Source organism: Podarcis bocagei (assembly GCF_964188305.1).
Source record: "Podarcis bocagei genome assembly, chromosome: 7".
Classification (NCBI taxonomy): domain Eukaryota; kingdom Metazoa; phylum Chordata; class Lepidosauria; order Squamata; family Lacertidae; genus Podarcis; species Podarcis bocagei.
The window spans coordinates 52261555-52283193 of NC_138132.1; the positions used below are offsets into that span (position 1 = coordinate 52261555).

A 21639-nucleotide genomic window follows, 5' to 3' on the forward strand; every position below is an offset into this window, starting at 1 on the left:
GCAGATCCCATTTGTTGGGATGTGGAACAGCTGTAATCCAAATGTGTATCTCTGATGGCTAGAATGGGATCACATGGGTCTTGTGCCTTCCTCCAGGTTGCTCTTTTCAAGGAGTCCCTCAAGCAGCCTTGAAAATAATTTCAATCACTCCCTGTTTTAAGGCTGCCTCTCAGCTCTCTTTCAGATGCAACAAGAGTGAATTGAAATTCTGTCAGCAGGAAAACTTGCCTTTGTTGACATTGTTACTTCATGGCTTCTGGCCAAGAGTCACGTTCAATAAAGCATCTTCCGAGGCTTGGGCAGGGATTGATCTATGAAATAAATCCCAATGGATTAATTAATGCAAGAAGGCTTCCTTGATCTTTCCCCAGACAATTATGCCAGACTTCGTCAAAGGACCCGACACAGATTGACCACTGGCAAGGCGCCAGCTTTGCAGTTGTCATTGCATTCCCATACGTTACTTAAAAAGGTAAAGGGACCCCTGACCGTTAGGTCCAGTTGTGGACGACTCTGGGGTTGCGGCACTCATCTCGCTTTATTGGCTGAGGGAGTCAGCGTACAACTTCCAGGTCATGTGGCCAGCGTGACTAAGCCGCTTCTGGCAAAACCAGAGCAGTGCACGGAAACGCCATTTATCTTCCCACCAGAGGGGTAACTATTTATCTACTTGCACTTTGACGTGCTTTCGAACTGCTAGGTTGGCAGGAGCAGGGACTGAGCAACGGGAGCTCACCCCATCGCGGATTTCAAACCACCAACCTTCTGATCGGCAAGTCCTAGGCTCTGTGGTTTAACCCACAGCGCCACCCGCGTCCCTTCATACGTTACTTACAAAGCAGTAAAAAGTAGATTAACTGTACTCTATGGGATTACTGTCTCTGAACATGGAGGTTCAATCTACCCATGATCCACCATGACTAACTGGCATTGGTGTGCCTCTCTTCCTCAGTGAGTTGGTCTTAGTTCCCTTCTAAGAACTGAAGCATAGTGACAGGGCATAGGCTTTTTATGCAGAAGGTCAGAAGTTCAATTTCTGGCACCTCCAGGTGGGGCTGACAATATCCCACTTGAAGTTCTCTGGAGAGCTGCTGCTGGTTAGTATAGATCAGTGTTTCCCAACCACTGTTCCGCGGCACACTAGTGTGCCGCGAGATGTTGCCTGGTGTGCCGCGAGATGTTGCCTGGAGGGAGGCGGGCGAGTCGGGCGGCGAGAGGCGGGGCGGCGGCGGCGAGGAAAGGCCGCCCAGCGCGGGGCTCTCGCCGTCTGCCTGCCTGGCTGCCTGCGAGCTCGGTGGGCAGCGCCTCCGTCCGCAGCGCCCGCCTCGCGGCTCTCATTCCCTGCCCCTGCCAAAGCTCACCCAGCCAAGCCGCGCTCTCCTTCCTGCCTCGCTTTGCTGCCTCCTCCCCCCCCCACCCCCAAAGCTTGGAGGTTCCCCGGCAAGGGGGAGGGAAAAAATTTGAAACTTACACTTTCGTGCGTCCCTCCCGGCGTGACGCTGCGCGCTGACGTCACGGGGCTGTAATGGTGGTGTGCCTCGAGATTTTTTTCATCAAACAAGTGTGCCTTTGCCGAAAAAAGGTTGGGAAACACTGGTATAGATCAGTGTTTCCCAACCTTGGGCCTCCAGCTGTTTTTGAACTATAATTCCCATCATCCCTGACCACTGGTCTTGCTAGCTAGGGATGATGGGAGTTGTAGTCCAAAAACAGCTGGAGGCCCAAGGTTGGGAAACACTGGTATAGATAATAGTGAGTTGGATGGACCGGTGGTCAGACTCTGTGGAAGGCTGCTTCCTATGTTTCTGGAAGCCATCTAAGGTTGTAGTCCTCAACATACCAGAAAGTTAAGTTCCATTGAACACAGTGGGAGTAAGCATTCTAGACAGGTTTACTCAGAAGTAAGCCCCAATAAGGAGGCTTACTCCCAGCTAAGGGTGTACAAGATTACTCTCGGTTTACAGCTGGTTTTACTTTATTGAAATGTTGTTACTTCTGGACAGGGATATAAGCCTGGATCTCTCCTGTGTCCTCACCCAAACAAACCTCAAAGCAAGTCCTCCTCTCTCACTGCAGAAAAACAGAGAAATACAGAAGTACTTAAATTAGCTTCCCTGTGGGACATCTGCGGCCCTCCAGATGTTTGGCGGACTCCAACTCCTATGGGCCCCAACCAGCATGGCCAATGATGAAGGATCATGGGAGTTGTAGTCCAAGAGGATATGGCGGGCTGCGGCTTGTTCACCCCACCTCCCTGCTAACTGCCAGAGTTTTGGACTACCATTCCCATCAGCCCCAGCCAGCATAGCCAATGGCCGAAGATGGTGGGAGTTGTAGTTCAACAGCATTCTGAGGACTACAGGTTCCCCCGCTCCTGCAGAAAAAAGAAGCAGCGCCACCTTTCTAGTTCTGCTTCGCCGGGCTCAGGTCCGACCCCACAGGTCTCTGCAAGCAATGGAGGCAGGAAAAGCTACGCGGCGCCTTTAAGAGCTCGTCCGCGCCAGCGCGGGAAAGGAAGCAAGCTAAGGGGCGGGACTTAGGCCAAGCCCGCGAAAGTCGGATACTTTGTTGCCGCCGGATGGAACGCTGAGTAGCAAGCCGGGCTCGGAACGTTCCATCGGGAGAAGAAGCGGCCACGTGGACGCCATGGCGCAGCTCCGGGTCACCGATTTCTTCGCGCAGAACAAGAAGGGCCCCGCGGCGGGCAGCTTGAGCGCCAAACGCCGGAAGGTACAAGCTGATGGAGCCCCCGAGCCCCTGGAGGCCGGCAGGCCCGAGAAGAAGGAGCAGCAGCAGGAGGAAGAGACGGGGCTGGGCCTCTTGGAGCCTCCTAGCACCCCGCTCGGCTCCAGCTGCCCGCAGCCCTCGCAGCCCAGCAGCAGCAGGAAAAGGCGCAGGCCGGAGCCCGAGGCGGAGCTCACGCCGGTCTCTGCCCAAGGCCGCCGCCGCCTCGGTGCGAAGGGCACCGCCCGGAAGACGCTGGTGATGCCCGCGGAGGAAAAAGGGGAGGCGGTGAGTGATCCGAAAGGAGGGGAAACAGGACCGCGCGCTCTGACTTCGAGCGTCTTTAATACGGATTAGTTGCCCGGAGCCTTGTTGTGTAGTGGGAAAGGGTGGAAGTCGGGGTTGTGTGAATGGGCCCGCCCCTTCGTATTTTCTTGATCCTTCCCGGGTGTGAGCTCTGAGGCGACATAGCAGCAGGCACCTTTCTAGGGAAGAGACCTGTGGGGTCAGACCTGAGCCCGGCAGATGGCCAAGCCATTCCCACGTTGGTTTGTCTGCAGTGTCTTGGATGGTTGAGGTAGACTGTTCCTGTATATGGCGGTGCTATTAAGTTGTCGTAGTGTAGAGGCCTTGTTATTCACTGTGCCCAAAAATGGGAAAAAGAATACTTTTGAAATGGGCATTAAAATGGTTAATGGGGCTCAGAGCAAAATATGTATAATCCCCCTGACTTTGCAGCACATGCATTTGTGCTGCAATTGGTTTGAATTGGTGGGAACTGACCAAGGAGGGAATATGGGTTTGTAGTGAGAACCCAATGCGGTTAGAAAACTTGGAATACTGTGTTCAGTTGTAATTTGAATCCATTGGTTTGGTTCCCACACTCTGGAGCAGCAGAAAACAAGCCAGCCCTTCAGATATTTGAAGCTGGCCATCATGTCAACTCTTAGCCTTCTCTTCTCCAGGCTACATACTCAACTCCCTTAAGCAACTGGTATTCTGAAGGGAGATGTGTTGCCAATTCTGACTGGAGTGCTTCTGTTTCAGGTCCCAGGCTTTGCTTCCCCCACAGCCCTTGGGCTACCCAGCCCCTCCAGTCTGGATAAAAAGGCAAAGGATTTGGCCAATGGAACTCTTTCACCAGGTCTGCAGCTGGAGACCACAGTGCAGCCTGGCATAGTGTCAGTAGAGAAGGTGAGCCTTGGAGAAGAAGGGGGGTGGGGTGGCCTTTGGATTGTATAGGCCACCATCTCTAAACATCTGACATAGCATTCTGCTGCCTCTTGAAGCTTGTACAGCTCAGTAAACCTGATAGCCTCTGAGCTGCCACAGCACCCTTTGTCATTAGCTTACACATTGACTGGGTTCAGTGGCTCCAGATTCTAATGGCCCAGCACTCTTTCCTGTGTTCAAAACTCTCATTGTTCTAGGCGCATTTTGCAACAGGGAATTTCATTAGTGCAAGCAGTTTCTGAGTTCTGGGTGCAGTACTGTGCCTAAGATTTCAAATTAAAACTGCGGAGTGGAAGGAAAGGAGCTTTTTCTGCCTCCCCACTTCCAGCTACTCTCTGAAGACTGGAGAAGAGACCCTCTTAAGAATATTAGAGGGGTGGGCAGGGGAAGGACTAGACCCTGTGAAAAATGAACATAATATTTTAGCTGCACTTCATTCATTTTCAGCTTCGTATCCTTGTTTTAAAAAATGGGTGGCTAGACATTCTGTTGTAGCACATGTAACCTCGGTTTAAGGTGCTATTTAGCTTCTAGCTTTCATATCTCAGTTTCTAACACTGACTACTTCAGAGCTGCGAGATTAAGGAAAGATGAAGCACTGCTGCTAAATTTGCTTAAGAATTGCAACCGTAGTGATTGAGGGCTGGCAGTCTGATGGAGTCTGTGATGCTCACAGGCCATTCAGTTGCTTACCTCGCCACTGTTTGCCGCTTGCCACTGGCAAGTACCAAACTGTAGAGATTACTTAAAAGGACTGTCTGCTGGATAGTTAGATTTCAAAAGGGAGAGTCGCCTGTACAAATGAACATAAGAAGCTGCCTTATAGCAGCTCAGACTATTAGCCTATTCAGGCCACTGCTGTCTACTCTCAATGGCAGTCCCTCTCCAGGGTCTCTGGCAGAGAGAGGTCGTTCTTGCCCTTTCCTTCCCTATGTGAATAAGGCAGGAATCTCCCTAGCTGAGATTTCTCTCCTTCCAAACAGGAGGTGGTGTCTAAGGAGAAGTTGGCGGAGCTGAGCGGTCGTCTGGCGAAGATCCGTGCCCTGGCACAGAAAGTCACTTTGCCAGCCAGCTCCTCAGAGGCTGACGGTGACATAAAGAGCAGATTAAAACGGGCTCGGCTGCTGGAATCCAAAATCAGCAAGAGGAAAGAGGCTGAGAAGGAGAAAGTGAGGAACCTCTCTCAACTCCAGCTGGGCAAAAGCAATCCTGAGCCAACAGCAGAGACCAGGTAGGGGAAGAGCTTTCTGAGGGATTGGCCTTGGTGATGAAATCAGGTGTCTGGTGAGAGGGGACATGGCGATTTTCTAGATTAGGGGTCTTAGGGTATTGAACCCTTTTTTTTGGAAATTCCCAGGGCGACAGTTTGCATTTGATGCCTTTTTACTTTTAGCATATCAGTACTCATCCATCTTCCTTCTTTGTGTGTAATATTGTGCTGCTGCATGTAAAATTCTGCAGGGATTAATTTTAACAAATTTATAAATTTGTTTTCTGTGCCTGGTGTTCTGTAGTACAACAGTTATACTAATAGTTTGATTGCTGTCGTTTTCTGTTTTGTTTTGTATGTTGTATATTTGTACAAAATTCCTTTCTGGTTACTGGCTATTGGCCATAATAGAGTAATTGATTGTTTGATTGAGTTTAGGGGTGGTTAGCTTGTGCCCACCCCAATTGTTATGTGACTGCCATTTCCCCTAGAGATTATTGGCCTCGCTGGCTGGGATTGGTGGGAGTCTAGCAACATCTGGACAGCGACAAGTGAGCCATCCCTGTTCTAGGCCATCAAACAGCCCAATCCTAAGCAGAGCTGGGCGTCTCCTACCATTTGAGTCTGCAGGATGGTTGGATGTCCCAGTCAATAATTAGGACTGCAACGCCCAGCCAATAAATTGATTTAAAAATATTTTTGATCCGCTAGAAAGGTGCCCCTCAGTAACTTGTACAGCAGATCTGAAAATGGCTTTGCTGCTCTTAAATGCTTGCGACTATCATCCAAAACCTCCACCAACAACTACCTGTGTGAGAGCTAAGGTGACATCGTGCTGCCGTGTGACGGAAACACCCGATTATTTTATTCTCCCCATCTTCCCAGTGCGAAGGCACCAGCCTTCCAGCGCTTCCACAACCTCGCCCAGGACGTCCCCCCGGGACTCACGCTGCCTTACAAGTACAAGGTGCTGGCCGAGATGTTCCGCAGCATGGACACCATCGTGGGGATGCTTTTCAACCGCTCAGAGACGGTGACCTTTGCCAAGGTCAAGCAAGGCATCCAGGACATGATGCGCAGGTGAGAGCTCACCCTTTCTCCTGGGGGTGGGCAGGGAGCGCAGGGGGCAGTCGCCTGTGAGCAGTCGCCTGTGAGCAGTCCGGAGAGGCAGAGAGAGTGACTATCTCTCCACCTGGCAAGCTCATAATTCTGCCCAGGATGCCAATTGGGAATAACAGAGTGAAGATGAGAGCAGCCTTTGTAACACAGCGGTAGACCAGAATTCCCTTCTGGGCTGGTGGTTTTTCCCCCTGATGTTAATTACTTGGCATGTAAAAAAATGGATGGCCTTCCCTGAGCAGAAAGCAATAGTACTTTGTGCAATGAGTGGTGAACCAAAGAAGTTCAGCACACAGGGTGTTGTCATCAGCTCCAGACACCTCTGGTTGGCCCCCAGTGCTCTTCCAATGCCACACACCCTCGCCAAACCTGCTCTGTGCCCAGAGTGCTTTGAGGACCCATTAAACCAGGGGTCAGCAACCTTTTTCAGCCGTGGGCCAGTCCACTGTCCCGAATTCCTATGCCCCACAAATAACCCAGAGATGCATTTTAAATAAAAGCACACATTCTACTCATGTAAAAACACGCTGATTCCCGGACCATCCTCGGGTCGGATTTAGAAGGCAATTGGGCCGCATCCGGCCCATGGGCCTTAGGTTGCCTACCCCTGCATTAAACTGTGGTCATGCTGCTCGGTTGCTTGAATGGATGCGAGGGGCTGTAGAAGCCTAACTTTTGGTGAGGAGGTTGGACTGCCCCCTACTGCTCAAAGTTAAGAGTTGCAGCTCTTGCCCTGCTCACTTTTGCCCCGACCCTTGTCTACCACTCCCACATGCACGGCCCCCCCTGCAAAGGTTTCCCATTCCCTTGCCTAGATAAAATCATGGAAGCTGGGTAACTGGTCTTGGGATCTCTTGGCAGTGATAAATGGTGTTGGAACCTCCACAGCTAGAGTCAGAATACCTCTTTCTTCTGCTTGAAGACTTCTGGCCGGAGAGACAAAAGTGCTGGGCTAGGTGGATACTCTTGACCACTTTTCCTTCAAGCTTTTAGTCCTCATGGTGTTGGTACTAACATACAAGACCCTATACAGCTCCGGGTCAGGTTACTTGAGAGTGAGACTGCCTTCTCTCTTATACACCCAGCAGATTGCTTGGTTTGCGGGTAAGTTTCTTGGGCAAGTCCCAAAAATCTCAGAGGTTTGTCCCATAGCAGCTTGGAGCGGGGCTTTTAGTGTGGCTGCCCCTGTTCCGTGGAATAGCATTCCTGTTGAGATTCAGCAGGCGCCCTCTGTCTGCACTTTCTGAGAACAACTGAAGACATGTTAGTTGTGATTCCTGCATTGCAGGGGGTTGGACTAGATGACCCTTGGGCTCTCTTCCAGCTCTTATCGTTATTTGTTCCATCAGCCTTTCCCAGCTGGACCAATGGGTATTTGCCATCACTGTCTATTTTGGATGGTTTTCATCTTGTTTTAAATTTATCTGCTTTTTTTGTGTCTCTAAATGTTTTTTGTTTGCTTGCTGGTTTTAACAGTATGTCACCTTGAGATGATTGCATAGAAGGTGGTTAATAACTTAACAACAATATCACGGGTGCAAACCTACTTTGCGTGCCTTGTATCTGTCTGCCAGACCCAAGAACCTCAAGACTCGCCTGGTCCTCATTTTGAGGGTGCCACCATATTAATGGGATGTTCACTCCCAAAGGGGTTGATTACATTCTATTTATCTGATCATTTATAAACTTCTGATTGCGTGCAAGATCTTGGGCGCTGATATTCTCCCTGCCTGTCTGCAGGCAATTTGAAGAACGGAACCTGGGTCAGATCAAAGCTGTGTATCCGGCTTCGTACATCATGCGCCAGGAGAAGAACATTCCCACCTTTGGCACCCCTGGTCAGAAGAGAGGTGACTACCAGCTGACGATTGAACCCGTGCTGGAGGCAGGTGGGTCCCGTGCGGCATTCGCAAAAGAAGCTCCTATGAGCTCGGGAGGAAAGTGGGAAGGTAGACTTCATTGTACGTTTCCTGCCACACCCTTTGAAATGTACTAAGGACCAAACTTGAAGACGTTTGTGCTGGGTTGCCAAAGAACCACCCCAGTGTGTGTCATTGTAGGACCATTGTAGCATTGTAGCAACCTTGGTCCCGGGGACCCGGTGTGGCTCTCCAGGCCCCTGTTTCTGGCCCTTGGGAGTCTTTTTGGGCTGCACCCTGTTTGTTCCTGACAGTGGCGCCTCTTGCTTGCCTTGGGAGGAGGATGGGGAGAGGAGCGTGTAAACAGCAGCCTATGCCACATTAGTTGCTCCGCCCACTTTTGCCTCTGGCCCCGCCCACCACTGGCATGTGCCCGCCTCCAGCCCAACTCAAAGGTTTCCCATCCCTGAACTGGCGGGTAGAAGGGAACAGCAGTTTCAGAGGGAGATGTGGCCCATCACCCTTCAATTTTTTGTTTCAGGAGAGAAGCTGTCGGCATCACACCTGATGCAGCGTCGGAAAATATTTGGCAGGAACTTGGTTAACATCGTGAAAGGGCACCACAAGGTGAGTCTCTTCTCCTCCCCACCCCCCAAAAAAGTGCTGGATTTACCCAGTAAGCAGACTAAGCACATACACCAGCAACGTATGAGAAGCTCTGGGAAGAATTTGACAGTTCAAAAAAAAAAGGACCAAAGAATTGGAACTTTCAGGCATCTTACACTCCACAGTCTTCCCCTGTTTTCCTGTTCTCTTCTTATTACTTATCCCCACCTAAACTGGGGGGAATGACAACTAATGTCTGCTAACGTAGACCAAAAGAATGTGAAGAAAGCAGATCCTGCCATGGGTTGCACATGACATAATATGCACACACATTTCTGCAAACGTGCAAGCTCTTGAAAAATACAATTTTATTTTACGGTTTAGTATCATCCCTGTTTTGAATTGCATATGGGGGCACCATCATCTTGTCAGTGCCCAGGACCTCTGAAGGTCTTCTTCAACTGGCCCTTCCCCCTCCCAGCTGTCGTCTCCTCCCTCCACTCCTTCCTGCGTTTGTCACGTAAATGAGAAAATACCTCCTATGGAGGGTTGCTTCACATCAGGGTTTCCCAAACTTGGGTCTCCAGATGCTTCTGGGCTACAGTTCCCCTCATCCCTGACCACTAGTCCTGATGGGAGTTATAGTCCAAGAGCAGCTGGAGACTCAAGTTTGGGACAACCTTGCTATACCTTATCAGGTGCTGGTCCGGGTGCTATATCAGGCATAGTCAGTCATCACCTCCCCTGTGCTAACTCCCTGCAGGCTTTCTTGGCATCTCTCAACCCTCCAATGGTGGTGCCGGAAGACAAACTGACAAGGTGGCATCCCCGGTTCAATGTTGATGACGTGCCCGACATCGTCCCTGCGGAGGTGCCTCAGCCCCCGCAGGTGGACAAAATCACGACTGCTCAAGAGGTTCTGGCCAAGGCTCGCAGCCTGATGACGCCCAAGGTAAAGCTGGCCAAAGGAGAAGGCCCTCTGAGTGTGGGTGGAACTCTTTGACTTAGCTATTATTTCCATTTTATATCCTGTTCTCCCTTGCAAAGGAGCCCCCGGGGCAGCAAACCTGTCAATAACATTAAATTTTTTATAAAGCCTTATTGCAAACAGTTATCCACTCATCTCTCAAGGTTGCCAGGAGCAGCTTCTTTCAGCCGTCAGATGGAATTCCTTGTGGAAGGAATTCCACAAATGGGGAGCCACCACCGAAAAGCCCCTGTCGTAGGTTGCTGCCAACTGGGTATGCCCCAGTGATGGCACAACTGAAGCCTCACCTGCCAATCTTGGGATAGGAGATATTGAGGAAGGCGCCATATAGGGATTTCTATGCTAGTACTTTGAATTTCTGTGTACTAAATTTGTAAGGAATATTTTATATAAATTTGTACTGATACCTTGAATTTATTATGAGTGGATCTTGACCATCGAAGTATGAACAGTTGTTATGGGTCTGCCTCCTTGTGTGACTATTGACTCTTTCCCTGCAGTCAGAAGTTGGCCAATTTTTTCTTTGGACTTGCTTTTATTTTGGCCTTCATGCCAGCCCATGGCAGCTCCCCCCCTAAAAAAGGGAGGGGTCCAAAATTTGGTACTAGAGAGGGAAAGCCTGTGGCTAGATAAAGTTGGTTGTTGATTACTGTGATGGAGAAGAGGGAGCAACAGGTCCTCTCTGCTGCCTCAACCACCTGCATCTCAGTTGAATGGGCTGTTTGTGCATGGTGGGGGCGAGAAATTGTTCAGGAGCATATCAGTTTACTGTTACGCATGGCATCGCAATTGCTTTTCAGCTACGCAAGACTCCTTTGCTTGCCAGGTGAGAAAAACTGCTACTGATGGCTGACCCACCTGCTCTCTCTTTCTTTCTGCCACACCCAACAACAGATGGAGAAGGCGCTGGCCAATCTGGCTCTGAGGACCGCCGAAACCAGCCCCTCTGTGCCGGAGTCCCCTCGGCCACCCCCGCCAGCTCCGGCTGGCACCCCCAGCAGCCTGAAAGGGGTGTCGCAGTCCTTGTTGGAGAGGGTGAGTGCCTTGCCGTCTCCTCCACCAGGCAGGCTTCAGGCTTGTGCGATGTGGGTAACCTTTGTTCTTGGTTTGTAAAGTAGGGAAGTCCAGGTCCCAACATCCAAAGTCATAAAGGGGTTTTGCAGATGGGGCAGGACCACTGACCTGCTCCATGTCATGCATCATTACTCTTACTCTTACTTTTATTTTATTTTAATTTTTATTTAGTTTAGTAAGTAGTATTAGGGTGGCGGGGGACGCGGGTGGCGCTGTGGGTTAAACCACATAGCCCAGGGATTGCCGATCAGAAGGTTGGTGGTTCAAATCCCCGCAATGGGGTGAGCTCCCGTTGCTCGGTCCCTGCTCTTGCCAACCTAGCAGTTCGAAAGCACGTCAAAGTGCAAGTAGATAAATAGGTACCACTCCGGCGGGAAGGTAAACGGCGTTTCTGTGCACAGCTCTGGTTCACCAGAAGCGGCTTAGTCATGCTGGCCACATGACCCGGAAGCTATACACCAGCTCCCTCAGCCAATAAAGCGAGATGAGCGCCACAACCCCAGAGTCGACCACGACTGGACCTGATGGTCAGGGGTCCCTTTGCCTTAATAGGGTGGCACCTTTGAGTGCAAATTGCTGGAAACTGCAAGATGGGAGACTGCCTTTGTGCTTGGGCCCTGCTTGTGGGATTCCCATTGGGGGCATCTGGTTGGCCACTCAGAACAGGCTGCTGGGCTAGATGGCCTGATCCTGCGGGCTCTTCTTATATTCTTCCCCTTCCCACACAGACTCACTCCTTGCTCTTCTTGCAACGCTCTTTGCCCTGCCTGACCCCCACCCCCTTTCCTTGCCGCAGACAAGATGCACACTTAGAATTCTAAAGGATGCATAGCTCAGTTCCAGCAGAGCATCTGCTTTGCATGTAGAAGCTATCAGTTTTGATCCCTTCTGATGCTGCCACCACCACCACCACCACCTCTCCCCCTTTCTCTCTCTCAGGTCAGAGCCAAGGAAGTTCAAAAGCTGCAGGCGCTGATGGTGCGGAACCCGCAGCAGGAGCGGCGCCTGGACATGCTGTCGCGTCTGCCGGAGATGGCGCGGGTCCTGCGCAACGTCTTTGTGGCGGAGAAGAAGCAGGCGCTGCCCATGGAGGTGGCGTGCCAGCGGATGATGGCCAGCTACCGGTCCCTCATGACATTTGGTAAGGGGAGGAAGTGGGCACACCTGGCGAGCTTTGAGAGGGAGAGAAGGGGGGTGATGCGTTGTCTCCAGGCAGAGATGGGGAAGCTGTGCCCCTCGGATGTTGCAGAACTATAGTTCCCATCATGCCTCATTTTAGGCGGCTCCCAACACCTGAATCTGCTCTATTCTTCCACCCCATCGGGGTTTGCTCCTTCCTGTTTATTTTCTAATTTCCCCCAGCCATTTTTAAAAGTGTGTCCCCTCTATGAAGTTCCAGAACAACTGTATTTTAGGAGCATAGGAACTGGCCTGCTGGGTCAGGCAAGTGGCCCATCTAACCGAGCATCCTATTCCCCCAGATACCTGTTGGAAGCCTGCAAGCTGGACAGGAGTGGAACAGTGCTCTGCCCACCTGCGATTCCCAGCAGCTTGGTATTCAGAGACCTAATGTCTCTTAACATTGGAGGCAGGGTGTAGCCTTGTCCTCCATGAGTTAGTCTAATCCTCTTTTAAAGCCATCCCAGTTGCTGGCCATCACTGCCTCCTGTGGAAGGCAAGTTCGAGATCAAAGTTTCAGCTTAATTGGTCTTTAAATACTTGACTTACAAAGCAATGCTTTGCTCCTGACATGGCTTGGGGTGAAGTTGTTTACCTCCCAGCTGTGTAAGAACAAACACCTTATAGGTGTTTGTAGCACACAATCGGAAAAGATCAACTTCCACTGCAACAGTTACAGGTAGGTAGCCGTGTTGGTCTGCCATAGTCAAAATAAAAAAATTCCTTCCAGTAGCACCTTAAAGACCAACTAAGTTAGTTCTTGGTATGAGCTTTCGTGTGCATGCACACGAAAGCTCATACCAAGAACTAACTTAGTTGGTCTTTAAGGTGCTACTGGAAGGAATTTTTTTATTTCCACTGCAACAGTGGCTGAATTGGTCTGTTGTGTTTACCCAAAAAATAATCTTCTGTATACTTGAGGGTAACCCAATCAAACCCAGTTGGGCTAGGTATTCTAATCTGAAGCAGGGTGATCGCTAGTCTAGAAAACTTTCCCTTTTTTGCCCCTGGCACCACCCTCTGCCAGTGTGTGACTCCCGACTTACTATACATGGAGCCCTGGGAATGTGCCCTCTAACAAAAAAAAGCTGCATATCTTTTTAAGAGGATTAATCGTGAAACCGTCTGCATGCAAAGAGTCCTTTCCCTGCCATGTTTTCAGTGGTGATTTAACCACCATGGAGTCATTTATAGTGGGTATTCCTATGATAGACAGGGGCTTTCTGTTCTCACTTAACAAAAGCTGTTAAGTGAGAAAACAATCAGATGGCCCAGCGCTCTGTCTGAAACTCTTCCTCTGTCCCTGCAGGAGAGACAGAAAAGCACCTTCGTCTCCTCTCAGAGCTGCTGCCCGGCTGGGTGAGCGTTGTCCCCATTCGGCAAGAAACGTACATCAAGCTGGACAAAAGTGTGGACCTCAACGTTGTCACGGAGAGACTGGCCGCAAGGGCAAAGGAAGAGGAAAGGCTCTAATCTATGCTGCAGGATGGGGGGAAGATCATGACTTAGGCTCAACAGCATCATTGTGTCCCAATCTCTCTTGGGAAAGGACCCCAATGGCCAGAGACGTGTGTGTCGTTTTCTCTCCTTGCATGAATGTGAGCAAAATGTGAATATTGTGGCTTTTTCAGAATTAAGCGGATATGGCAGCTCTCCTTCCTTCCTTCCCTCCTAGTTTTCTAAGTGCCATCCTGGTGCCTGTGTAGCTGTTACGCTTCTGTAAGGCCACAAGAGGGCAGCACATACAAACCAGGAAATTCAGTTTGATTGGCGCATCACAACAAAGTACCAAACTGTTCACCTTCGTGCATTAAAAAAGTTCTTTGTCAGCACCGCTTCCCCACTTGCCAGATTAGCTGAACAGGCATAGAGAATGACGCTGCAGGACCACAAAGCCATTACTCCTTTCATGACTAGCATTTCCATTTCCTGATCTGGCAGGAACGGGTGGGAGCTGCCTTTTCCACAAAGGGAGTTTCAGTTCCTCCAAGACTTGGTAGACAGAGGACATTAAAAGTACTTTTAAAAAAATTGGTTGTAAAACATAACTTGTATATGAACCTTAGCAATAACTATTTATTGATCAGGAGGACCTTAAAATGAGTGATTTTTAACTGGCCAAGCCATTTAGTTGACATTTTTGTCCCTTAGCTTCAGTAAAGGGGATTGAGCCAAGAGCAGCGGTGGTGGATTTCTGCAATTTCGCTTGAGCCTGAGGTCACAGGTCCACCATACATTTAACGTACTACACTTGCCCCAAAGAATGCTAGGAACTGTAGTTTGTTAAGGGTGCAGAGGTTCTAACTCTGAGTGGTAAACTACAGTTCCCAGGATCTTTGGGGGGAATTAACTTTGCATGCCTTAGAGCACCCTGTCTCAACCTTCCCCCAGATGTTGGACTTACAGCTCCCATCTTCCCTGACCACAGGTCCCGGCTGGTTAAGGATTATGGGATTTGTAGCCCAACCACCTGGGACCCTGAGGTTGGGAAAGGCTGGCTCAACCCATTGTACGGCTCTACAATCTCACACATGGAACCAGGGAATCTATCTGCCAGTAAAGGGACTTCCTTGTGACTGCATGTGACCTCATCTCATCCCCTTCTTTTATTTTTTTGGCTCTTTCCTTTAGCAGATGCTGAGACAGCTGCTGTGCAAACTGCTGTTGTGACTTATTTGCCTTAAACGTATGAAATTAATTATAGTTCACTCTGTTAGGCAATCCATGTGTTTGGGAGCTAAATGGGGCCCTTGAATTGAGGTCCCTGGCCTGCACCTGCCTCTTAGCATTGCAGCACTAGAGCTATTCTGTATTGACTCCAAAACCATCAGTGGGAGCACTGGATTATCTGTTCTGTGGCCACAGGAAGCTGAATAAAACCCCTATTCACAAATACCTTAACTGACTCTGTGGACCTTTCATCACTTGCAAACTTAAGGGGTGGCTAATCTGAGGCCCTCAAGCTGTCGCTGGACTACCAATTCCTATCATCCCTGAACACCAGCCGTGCTAACTGAGGCTGATGGTAGTAGTAACAGCTGAGGACCCCCAGTAGCTACTACTGCCTTTTACTGAAATGATCTTGATGCCATTTTTAGTAGTTAGGGCAACCTTGCAATAACATTTTAGAAATCAGCATGAAAATAAAGAGAAAGCGGAATGCAACAAAACCAAACAACCCCAAACCCACAGCAAACAGAAGAATCCACACTAGAAAAGTGGCGCAGGTGAGTCTGCATAATGTATTTTGATGGCAAAACTGAAGATCTAGCTAGAAAAAATGGTGTCATTGTTAATTATGCAAATAAAACTTCTCATTCTTTTTGGAGTTGGTGTTTTTTTTTAAGGTGCTGGCATGAGAGAAGTTCTATGGTGATTAGAGTATAATTTTTAGCTTTAAAGTAAACATAAGCAGAGACATTTTGTATGCCTCTATTAATGCTGATAGCATAAATGATTTTAGCCAGGAGAGTTATTTTGAGGAGTGTCAAGGAGGCGGGGGAAGGAAAGGGGTAAGAGTGGGCTGTGTCCACTATGTTTTACTTAGAGCAGACCCACTGAAATTAATAGACCTAAGTCATGTCCATTAATTTAAATGTTTCTACTCTTACACTGGATGGTTTTAAGTCACTGGTGCTTTTACTACCTGGTTCTCTTCCTCAACTGTACATTATGTGAAAGGGACACTTTTTTACAAGCAGTTTCGAATCTGGGACAGCACAGAAGTATCTGAAGAAGAGTGCATGCACACGAAAGCTCATACCAATAACAAACTTAGTTGGCCTCTTAAGGTGCTACTGGAAGGATATTTTTTTTATTTTGTTTCGAGCACAGAAGTACTTTTCCATTCCAGTGCCAAAAGAAAGACCTGTGCAGAACCGCAAGCCATAGCTATTGGGGGAAATGCTCAGGGTGCAGTTCATCCAAAGTGTTCTAAGAGGATGGCCATAATATGCTAGTGTGGTTTAGGTGGAATTTAGCAACTAAGACCGATGCCAACCCTAGGCATCCCTGCCCTGGGGGTGCATTCCAGCTTTTGCAAGGACTACAACTTCCATCATGTCTTCTTACTGAGGCTGATGGGAACTGTAGTCCAAAATGTTTCAAGGACACCAGGCTGGCTCTCCCTGCCCCCCCCCCCAATAAGCATAGAGGAATAACAATCTCTTGCTTTCTAAAAGGTGCAAGTGACTTCTGTTTTGAAAAGGCTGACTCTGGGAAGCCTCTGGGCCTGGGTTCTGGTGAGCGAGTCATCCCCAAGACTGCCTACAAGGAGATAGCCTTAAAGAAAAATCCGAGCTTCACTTGGTGCTTTTAATAATAATAAAAGCCTCTCCCATGGCACTTAATTAGCCCTTCAATTACAAAGTCCAAGGTGAGAACAAAGTCCAAGGTGAGAACGGCAACTTGATGGGAGCAAGGGTCACTTTAAGAAAAAAAAAGGAAAGAAAGCTTGCAGGCAACAATGCAAAGCCGGGAATTGTTTGGCAGAGGAAGGCAGCAAGGCCCTCTCAACTGAAACAAGGCTTGAGGCAGGCGGTCACTCCTGGGTATCAGTCATACTGCAGCAGCGAGTAGAGGGGGTTTGGCTTGATGGCTTCTTGCCCTTTAAGGGACTTTAACTCTATAAGCACCACACACTCCAGGATATTAGCCCCCAGCTTCTTCATCAGCTCACAGGCAGCTTGCATGGTCCCTAGATGAGAGACGGGAAAAGAAGAAAAAACTGCACTGTTCAGCTACCCTTGATTGTAACATGAGAAGAACCCACAGCTGGAGCCCACATCCTGTTCCCTCCATGGCCAACCAGACAGCTATGGGAATATCTCTCCCCCAACTTATGATTCCCAACAACTGGCACTCAGAGTATGCTGCTTTTAACAGTGTGGGGCAGGGCACAACCTTATCCTCCACCAATATGTTAAATCCCATTTTAAACCCAAGTGGGCCAACATTACGCCATGTGTTTGCAATTGGGTAATTAGGACCAAGTAAAAAAATGGAAGCAAGCTTCCGAGTTCTCCAGAATTCCTCATCAGGAAAAATGTGACACAAGTTGAGAGGTGGTGGACAGGCAACTTTTGAGGAGGAAACTAAAATAAAAGGGCAGAAAAATGAGCCTGGATAATGTTTTAGCCTTGAGATCTGCTTACATGTCGAGTCTAGCATGGAGATTGCAGACTTGTTCCACTCTCGGGTGCAGAACTATCATGTTGCACACTTGAGATTAAGGAGGAAAAACATGGCTTGAGCAAGCAAAGCCTGGCATGTCACCCAGTGCTGACCAGCACCCACAATGAATCCACAAGGTCCTGGGCAGGCAAGAGAGCAGGAATAAGGAGGGACATGGCAAGTCTGTCTTTGGGCTAAGCCAGCGGGGGCGTCATCTTCCATTCGGGTGTCTGCAGAACTGGAGAGGACCCCGACTGCCAATCCTCTCTACCCAACAGCCTCAGTATCTGCCCTGTTCTCACCTCCTGTGGCAAGCAGGTCGTCGATCAAGAGCACATTCTGACCGGGGTTCACTGCGTCGTTTTGAACTTCGAGCTCTGCCTGTGGGGTGCAAAAGAAGGGTGGATTTTAAGCTTGCTGAATGGGCAATGTAGTGGCCAGAATCCTGGGGTGGGGGGCTCATCACCCCAAAATGTGGGACAGAACTGCCTGGCATTGGTGAGGGAGCAGGGAGGACTCAACCGCCAGCAAGTCAGCTGTCTGTGGGAAGAACAGTGGCATGGATGTTAATAAGTGATTTGATGGGGATTGGGGTGGAAAGAGGACTTCAGGGGGTGGGGCTACTCTTTATCAAGCAAACGGCAGCCAGAAACACCACTTGCCTCAGTTGTAACTTCCAAGAACCGTAAGAACTTGTGTTTGGCAAGATGTGGGTCACAATATTGATTATGAATTATGCAAAAAGCTGTGGAAAGTGAATATGAATTTCATGGCATGCTATGCGATAAAATATGAAAATGACCCACAGATAGTGTTCAACACACACCAGATTGGCGAAAATGTCTAAAAAAAGAAAAATGTAGATGTTGGAAGTGTAATAAAATTGAGCGATCCTTTTTCCACATGTGGCAGTCCTGTAAAGTAATTAAGGAATATTGGGCAACTATATATAAAGAATTAAAAAAATATATATTAAAAAGAAAACTTTTCCCAAAACACCTGAGATTTTCCTCTTGGGAATGGTAACAACGGAGGTAAGAAAACAACCAAGAGTTTATTACTATATGCCACCGCCACAGCTAGAACCTTATTGGCACAAAGGTGGAGAACAACTATAGTACCCACTAAGGAAGAATGGCAGTGTAAAATGTTCAAATATGCTGGACTGGATGGTCTGACAAACAGGATAAGAGAAAACGAAGAGAAGGAATACAAGGAGGAATGGATAAGAACCAGTATAAACAAATACATAGCTTAGCAGGCCTCAAGTAAATCCAGCAGCGTTGAAATACTTTTTTAATAGATAACAAACTGGATGATTAAAAAGATGTGATTACATGGAGTAGAAAAACAAAGGAACCAGGAAAAGGGTAGAAGGGAAGTTATATGGTATATGTATACATGCTGTATTTGGTACAAAGTCGTAAGTGGGGCAGGCGGAGGGGGTAAAGTGTGCTCTGTTCCTGTTTTTGAAAATGCAAATAAAGGGAAAAAAGAATTTGTGTTTCAGCTTTTCCCTCCTCCTTTTTCCTCATGTGTCACGTATTTTTAGATTGTGAGCGTGAGGGAAGAGACTGTCTTAGAGCTGACTTTGCTAAGCTGCTCTAAGATTTTTTGGTGTACAAATGTGGTAAATTAAAAATTATAATACACTTTTTAAAAAAAATGGCTTTGCATTCTCCTGCTGAGCCAGCATAAATCAACACTGGGCGATCTTTAGAAGCCCCTCCACCAGAGCTGCATTTGAAATCCTTTGATTAGCCCCCACCTCCACCCCCTAGAACCCCCCCCCCCACCAATACCTGGCCATATTCCAGAGAGTAGACAACAGACACTGTGGGACCTGGTAGCTTCCCCTTCTTCCGTATTAGCACAAATCCAACTCCCAATCTCTGTGCCAAAGCTGGTCCAAAAAGGAATCCTCGGGAATCAAGACCTGTCAGAAGCAGAGAAGCAGCAGCTTACTTTCTCAGTCCTCAAAGTTAAAAGCGGTACTCCCATCGTTGTGGCACAGTGAGTGTGGTATCTGAGGCGTTCTACCTGCTGACAGGAAGATGAGATTGTAAACCTGTCTCTGGACTTCACATTGCAGGGGGCCTGCACGCGTTCACATGACAGAATGCTTCTCTATGCAGTGCAATCCCCCGCAAGTAGAAAGTTAGCAGACCAGGGAGAAACCAGGCACAGGTTTAGAAACTTCTGCTGCTGTTTGCAAGGCCATTCAGTGGAGGCTTAAGTGGAGCAAATGCCAAGCTCTTTGTGATTTAAAGGGAGTACTGTCTGGTTTCAGTGGCTCAGCCTTGGCATATACATTTGACCAAGAGTGCATCTGAGCATGCACAGAGAACTCAGAGGAGTCAAGGGAGGAAGATTTGTTGTCAGGATGTAGCATGTTTGTAGACGGGGCATTCATGGCCTCAAGATCCACTGACTTTCTCTCAAGGACAGCCTCCCCCAACCTGGTGCCCTCCAGAGCTTTAAAGACAAACTGGTCCCTGACTCACCTGCAATGTACTCAACCTGGGGATGTGAGGCCTTGACGTGAGCTTCCAGGAGGTCAATTGCAGCTGCAAAGGCAACCGGGTCCTTTAAGAGGGGGGTGATATCTCTATGGAGAGAAAGAAGCACTTGTCAAAAGAAATTATTTGTGAGTGGGAATTATCCTTCAGAAGAAAAATATTTGGGATCCAGCATTGGAGCTGCTTTATAAATGAAGTTAAAGCAACAGGTATCCAACCTCTTGTGTATTTTCCTTATTCTCCCACTTCCTCTAGGCTTAATCAAACCTGAAAGCTAGGTATCACTTCAGTCACGTCCCCTGGCCCACAGGTGGCATATTGCGCTTGCTATGGCGCTCTTTGGGGCATGGGCCTCAGCAGGAACTTTTCGCTGGGGCAAAGTAAAACACTGAAAGGGGGAAACAGGGCAGAAAACGAGAAGAATCATGGCTACACATTTTGTCTCATATCTCAGGTTCCACGCATGCTAGAAACAGACTGTGGAGTCAGGGAGTTTTGGGTCATGTCCCACCCACCCCTGTGGATGCCCATACTTGCTGAGAGGGCAGAAGCACTGGGTCCTGGTTCTACTTTGTCCCCTGATCGCCTGGTTCTACTTTGTCCCCAGAAACCAGCCTGGGCCTCCTTTCATCTCTGCAGTGCTGGGGCAAATCATGTAGCAACTGCGCACATAACTGATTATGCTTCTGGACTGCAAACTCTGCTCCAGAGACCTGCCCTGCTGCTACTTTGGAGAGCACCAGGCGCATGGAGGGCGTAATAATAAATAAAGGGATGTTTTTAGAAGACGACCACCCCCACCCCTACTTCGAGCACCGGCTTAATCTGAGCCCTGGAGCCTCTTAAATGAGGGGCATTCGACAACCAGAGGGAAGAAGTTTACGGTCAGAAAAAAGTGTGCTTCGGAGCATGGGCAGAGTGCATTTTCCTTTCCCCAGTCGCCGGGACCTTGTAGTGGCTCACTGGCAACAGGAGCGCTTCCCCAAGGGAGGGGGAAGGACTGCCCTCTGCACATGCTCAGGGGAACAAGACCTCGGCATCACATATAGCCCCAAGTGGCCGCTACCCGTCCCGCTTACCGGAAAAGCACCCCCGGCGTGGGAAAATCGGGGAACTCCCGGATCCGCTCCTGGACCAACCGCCGCTTCTGTTGCAGCCGCAGCTGCCGCAACTCAGCGCCCATAGCTAGAGCAACCAATCTGCCCGGTACGAAGCAACGCGCATGCGTGGCAGAGTCGTCCTCCTGGGAGAAACCATTCGGCGGGGGGGGGGACGACGCTAGTTATAAGGAACCACCACTCTTGCGCGGTTGGCGGGGGTGGAGTGAGCAAAGAAAGTTAGAACCTCCAGGTCCCTTTCTATGTGGGGTTATATTAACCACAAATAATTAGTGGCTCCTTACTTACCATGAGTTTTAAGGTCCAGCTTTGTGCACAGAAACAAGGCCGTTAAATATGTTTGGTTTTAAAAACGGAGAGTTCTTTTTCTCCACTTTGCCAGCGGGTACTCAAGGGCGAGGCAGGACTCTTGCATATTTAGCCGGTGAATCAGCAGAGACTGGTGGTTTTGCAGCCCTGGCCTTCCGCTCTCTGGCTTGCAGCCGTCATCAACGCGAACTATACTTTGCAAAGGTCAGGTCCCTGCCCCATCTCCCTTACAATCGAGAATCTTGACACAAGGCACACGCAGAGGAGGAAAGTTGGGGTCAGAAAATATGGGGTTATTGCAGCTACGAGGACTTGGAGTGGGTTTGTGCGCTATTTTCCAGAGGAAAAGTCCTCTCTTTATTTTCTGTGTTATTTAATTTTCCTCCAAGGAACTCAAAGTGGCATACATCGTTTTCTCCTCCTCCTCCTCCATTTTTATAATTCACAATCCTGTGAGGTAGGTTAGACTGAGAGTGATTGGCCCAAAGTCACCCAGTGTGCTTCCTGGCTGAGTGGGGATTCAGACCTG

General features: G+C 49.0%; 2 protein-coding genes across 3 annotated transcripts; one reads left to right on the forward strand and one right to left on the reverse strand.

The window, feature by feature from the left end:
• Positions 1 to 2268: 2268 nt before the first annotated feature.
• On the forward strand, positions 2269 to 14888 carry CDT1 (chromatin licensing and DNA replication factor 1). 2 transcript variants are annotated; one of them, XM_081203808.1, is made up of 10 exons: positions 2271 to 3012; positions 3772 to 3918; positions 4941 to 5188; positions 6053 to 6247; positions 8027 to 8175; positions 8687 to 8772; positions 9515 to 9703; positions 10634 to 10774; positions 11753 to 11954; positions 13302 to 14888. In XM_081203808.1, exons 1-10 carry the CDS (start codon positions 2647 to 2649, stop codon positions 13463 to 13465), a joined length of 1887 nt encoding a protein of 628 aa, XP_081059934.1. In that variant the 5' UTR covers positions 2271 to 2646; the 3' UTR covers positions 13466 to 14888. The 2 variants fall into 2 exon arrangements, with proteins under 2 accessions (XP_081059935.1, XP_081059934.1); XM_081203809.1 differs by lacking the exon at positions 3772 to 3918 and having other exon boundaries at positions 2269 to 3012.
• Positions 14889 to 16399: 1511 nt separating this feature from the next.
• On the reverse strand, positions 16400 to 20921 carry APRT (adenine phosphoribosyltransferase). Its single transcript, XM_081203815.1, has 5 exons — positions 20763 to 20921; positions 19669 to 19772; positions 18967 to 19100; positions 17467 to 17545; positions 16400 to 16688 (listed from the first exon to the last, which is right to left on the reverse strand). Exons 1-5 carry the CDS (start codon positions 20864 to 20866, stop codon positions 16546 to 16548), a joined length of 564 nt encoding a protein of 187 aa, XP_081059941.1. The 5' UTR covers positions 20867 to 20921; the 3' UTR covers positions 16400 to 16545.
• Positions 20922 to 21639: the final 718 nt, after the last annotated feature.

Bases quoted from the DNA above. Each gene is read 5' to 3' on its own strand.
- CDT1 (XM_081203808.1), top strand. From the start codon at position 2,647: ATGGCGCAGCTCCGGGTCACCGATTTCTTCGCGCAGAACAAGAAGGGC. The intron at 8,773-9,514 runs GTGAGTCTCTTC...AACTCCCTGCAG, and splicing joins TCGTGAAAGGGCACCACAAG to GCTTTCTTGGCATCTCTCAA. The intron at 10,775-11,752 runs GTGAGTGCCTTG...TCTCTCTCTCAG, and splicing joins CGCAGTCCTTGTTGGAGAGG to GTCAGAGCCAAGGAAGTTCA.
- APRT (XM_081203815.1), bottom strand. From the start codon at position 20,866: ATGGGCGCTGAGTTGCGGCAGCTGCGGCTGCAACAGAAGCGGCGGTTG. The intron at 19,101-19,668 runs GTGAGTCAGGGA...TGCTTCTGACAG, and splicing joins CCAGGTTGAGTACATTGCAG to GTCTTGATTCCCGAGGATTC. The intron at 16,689-17,466 runs GTGAGAACAGGG...TCTCTCATCTAG, and splicing joins CGACCTGCTTGCCACAGGAG to GGACCATGCAAGCTGCCTGT.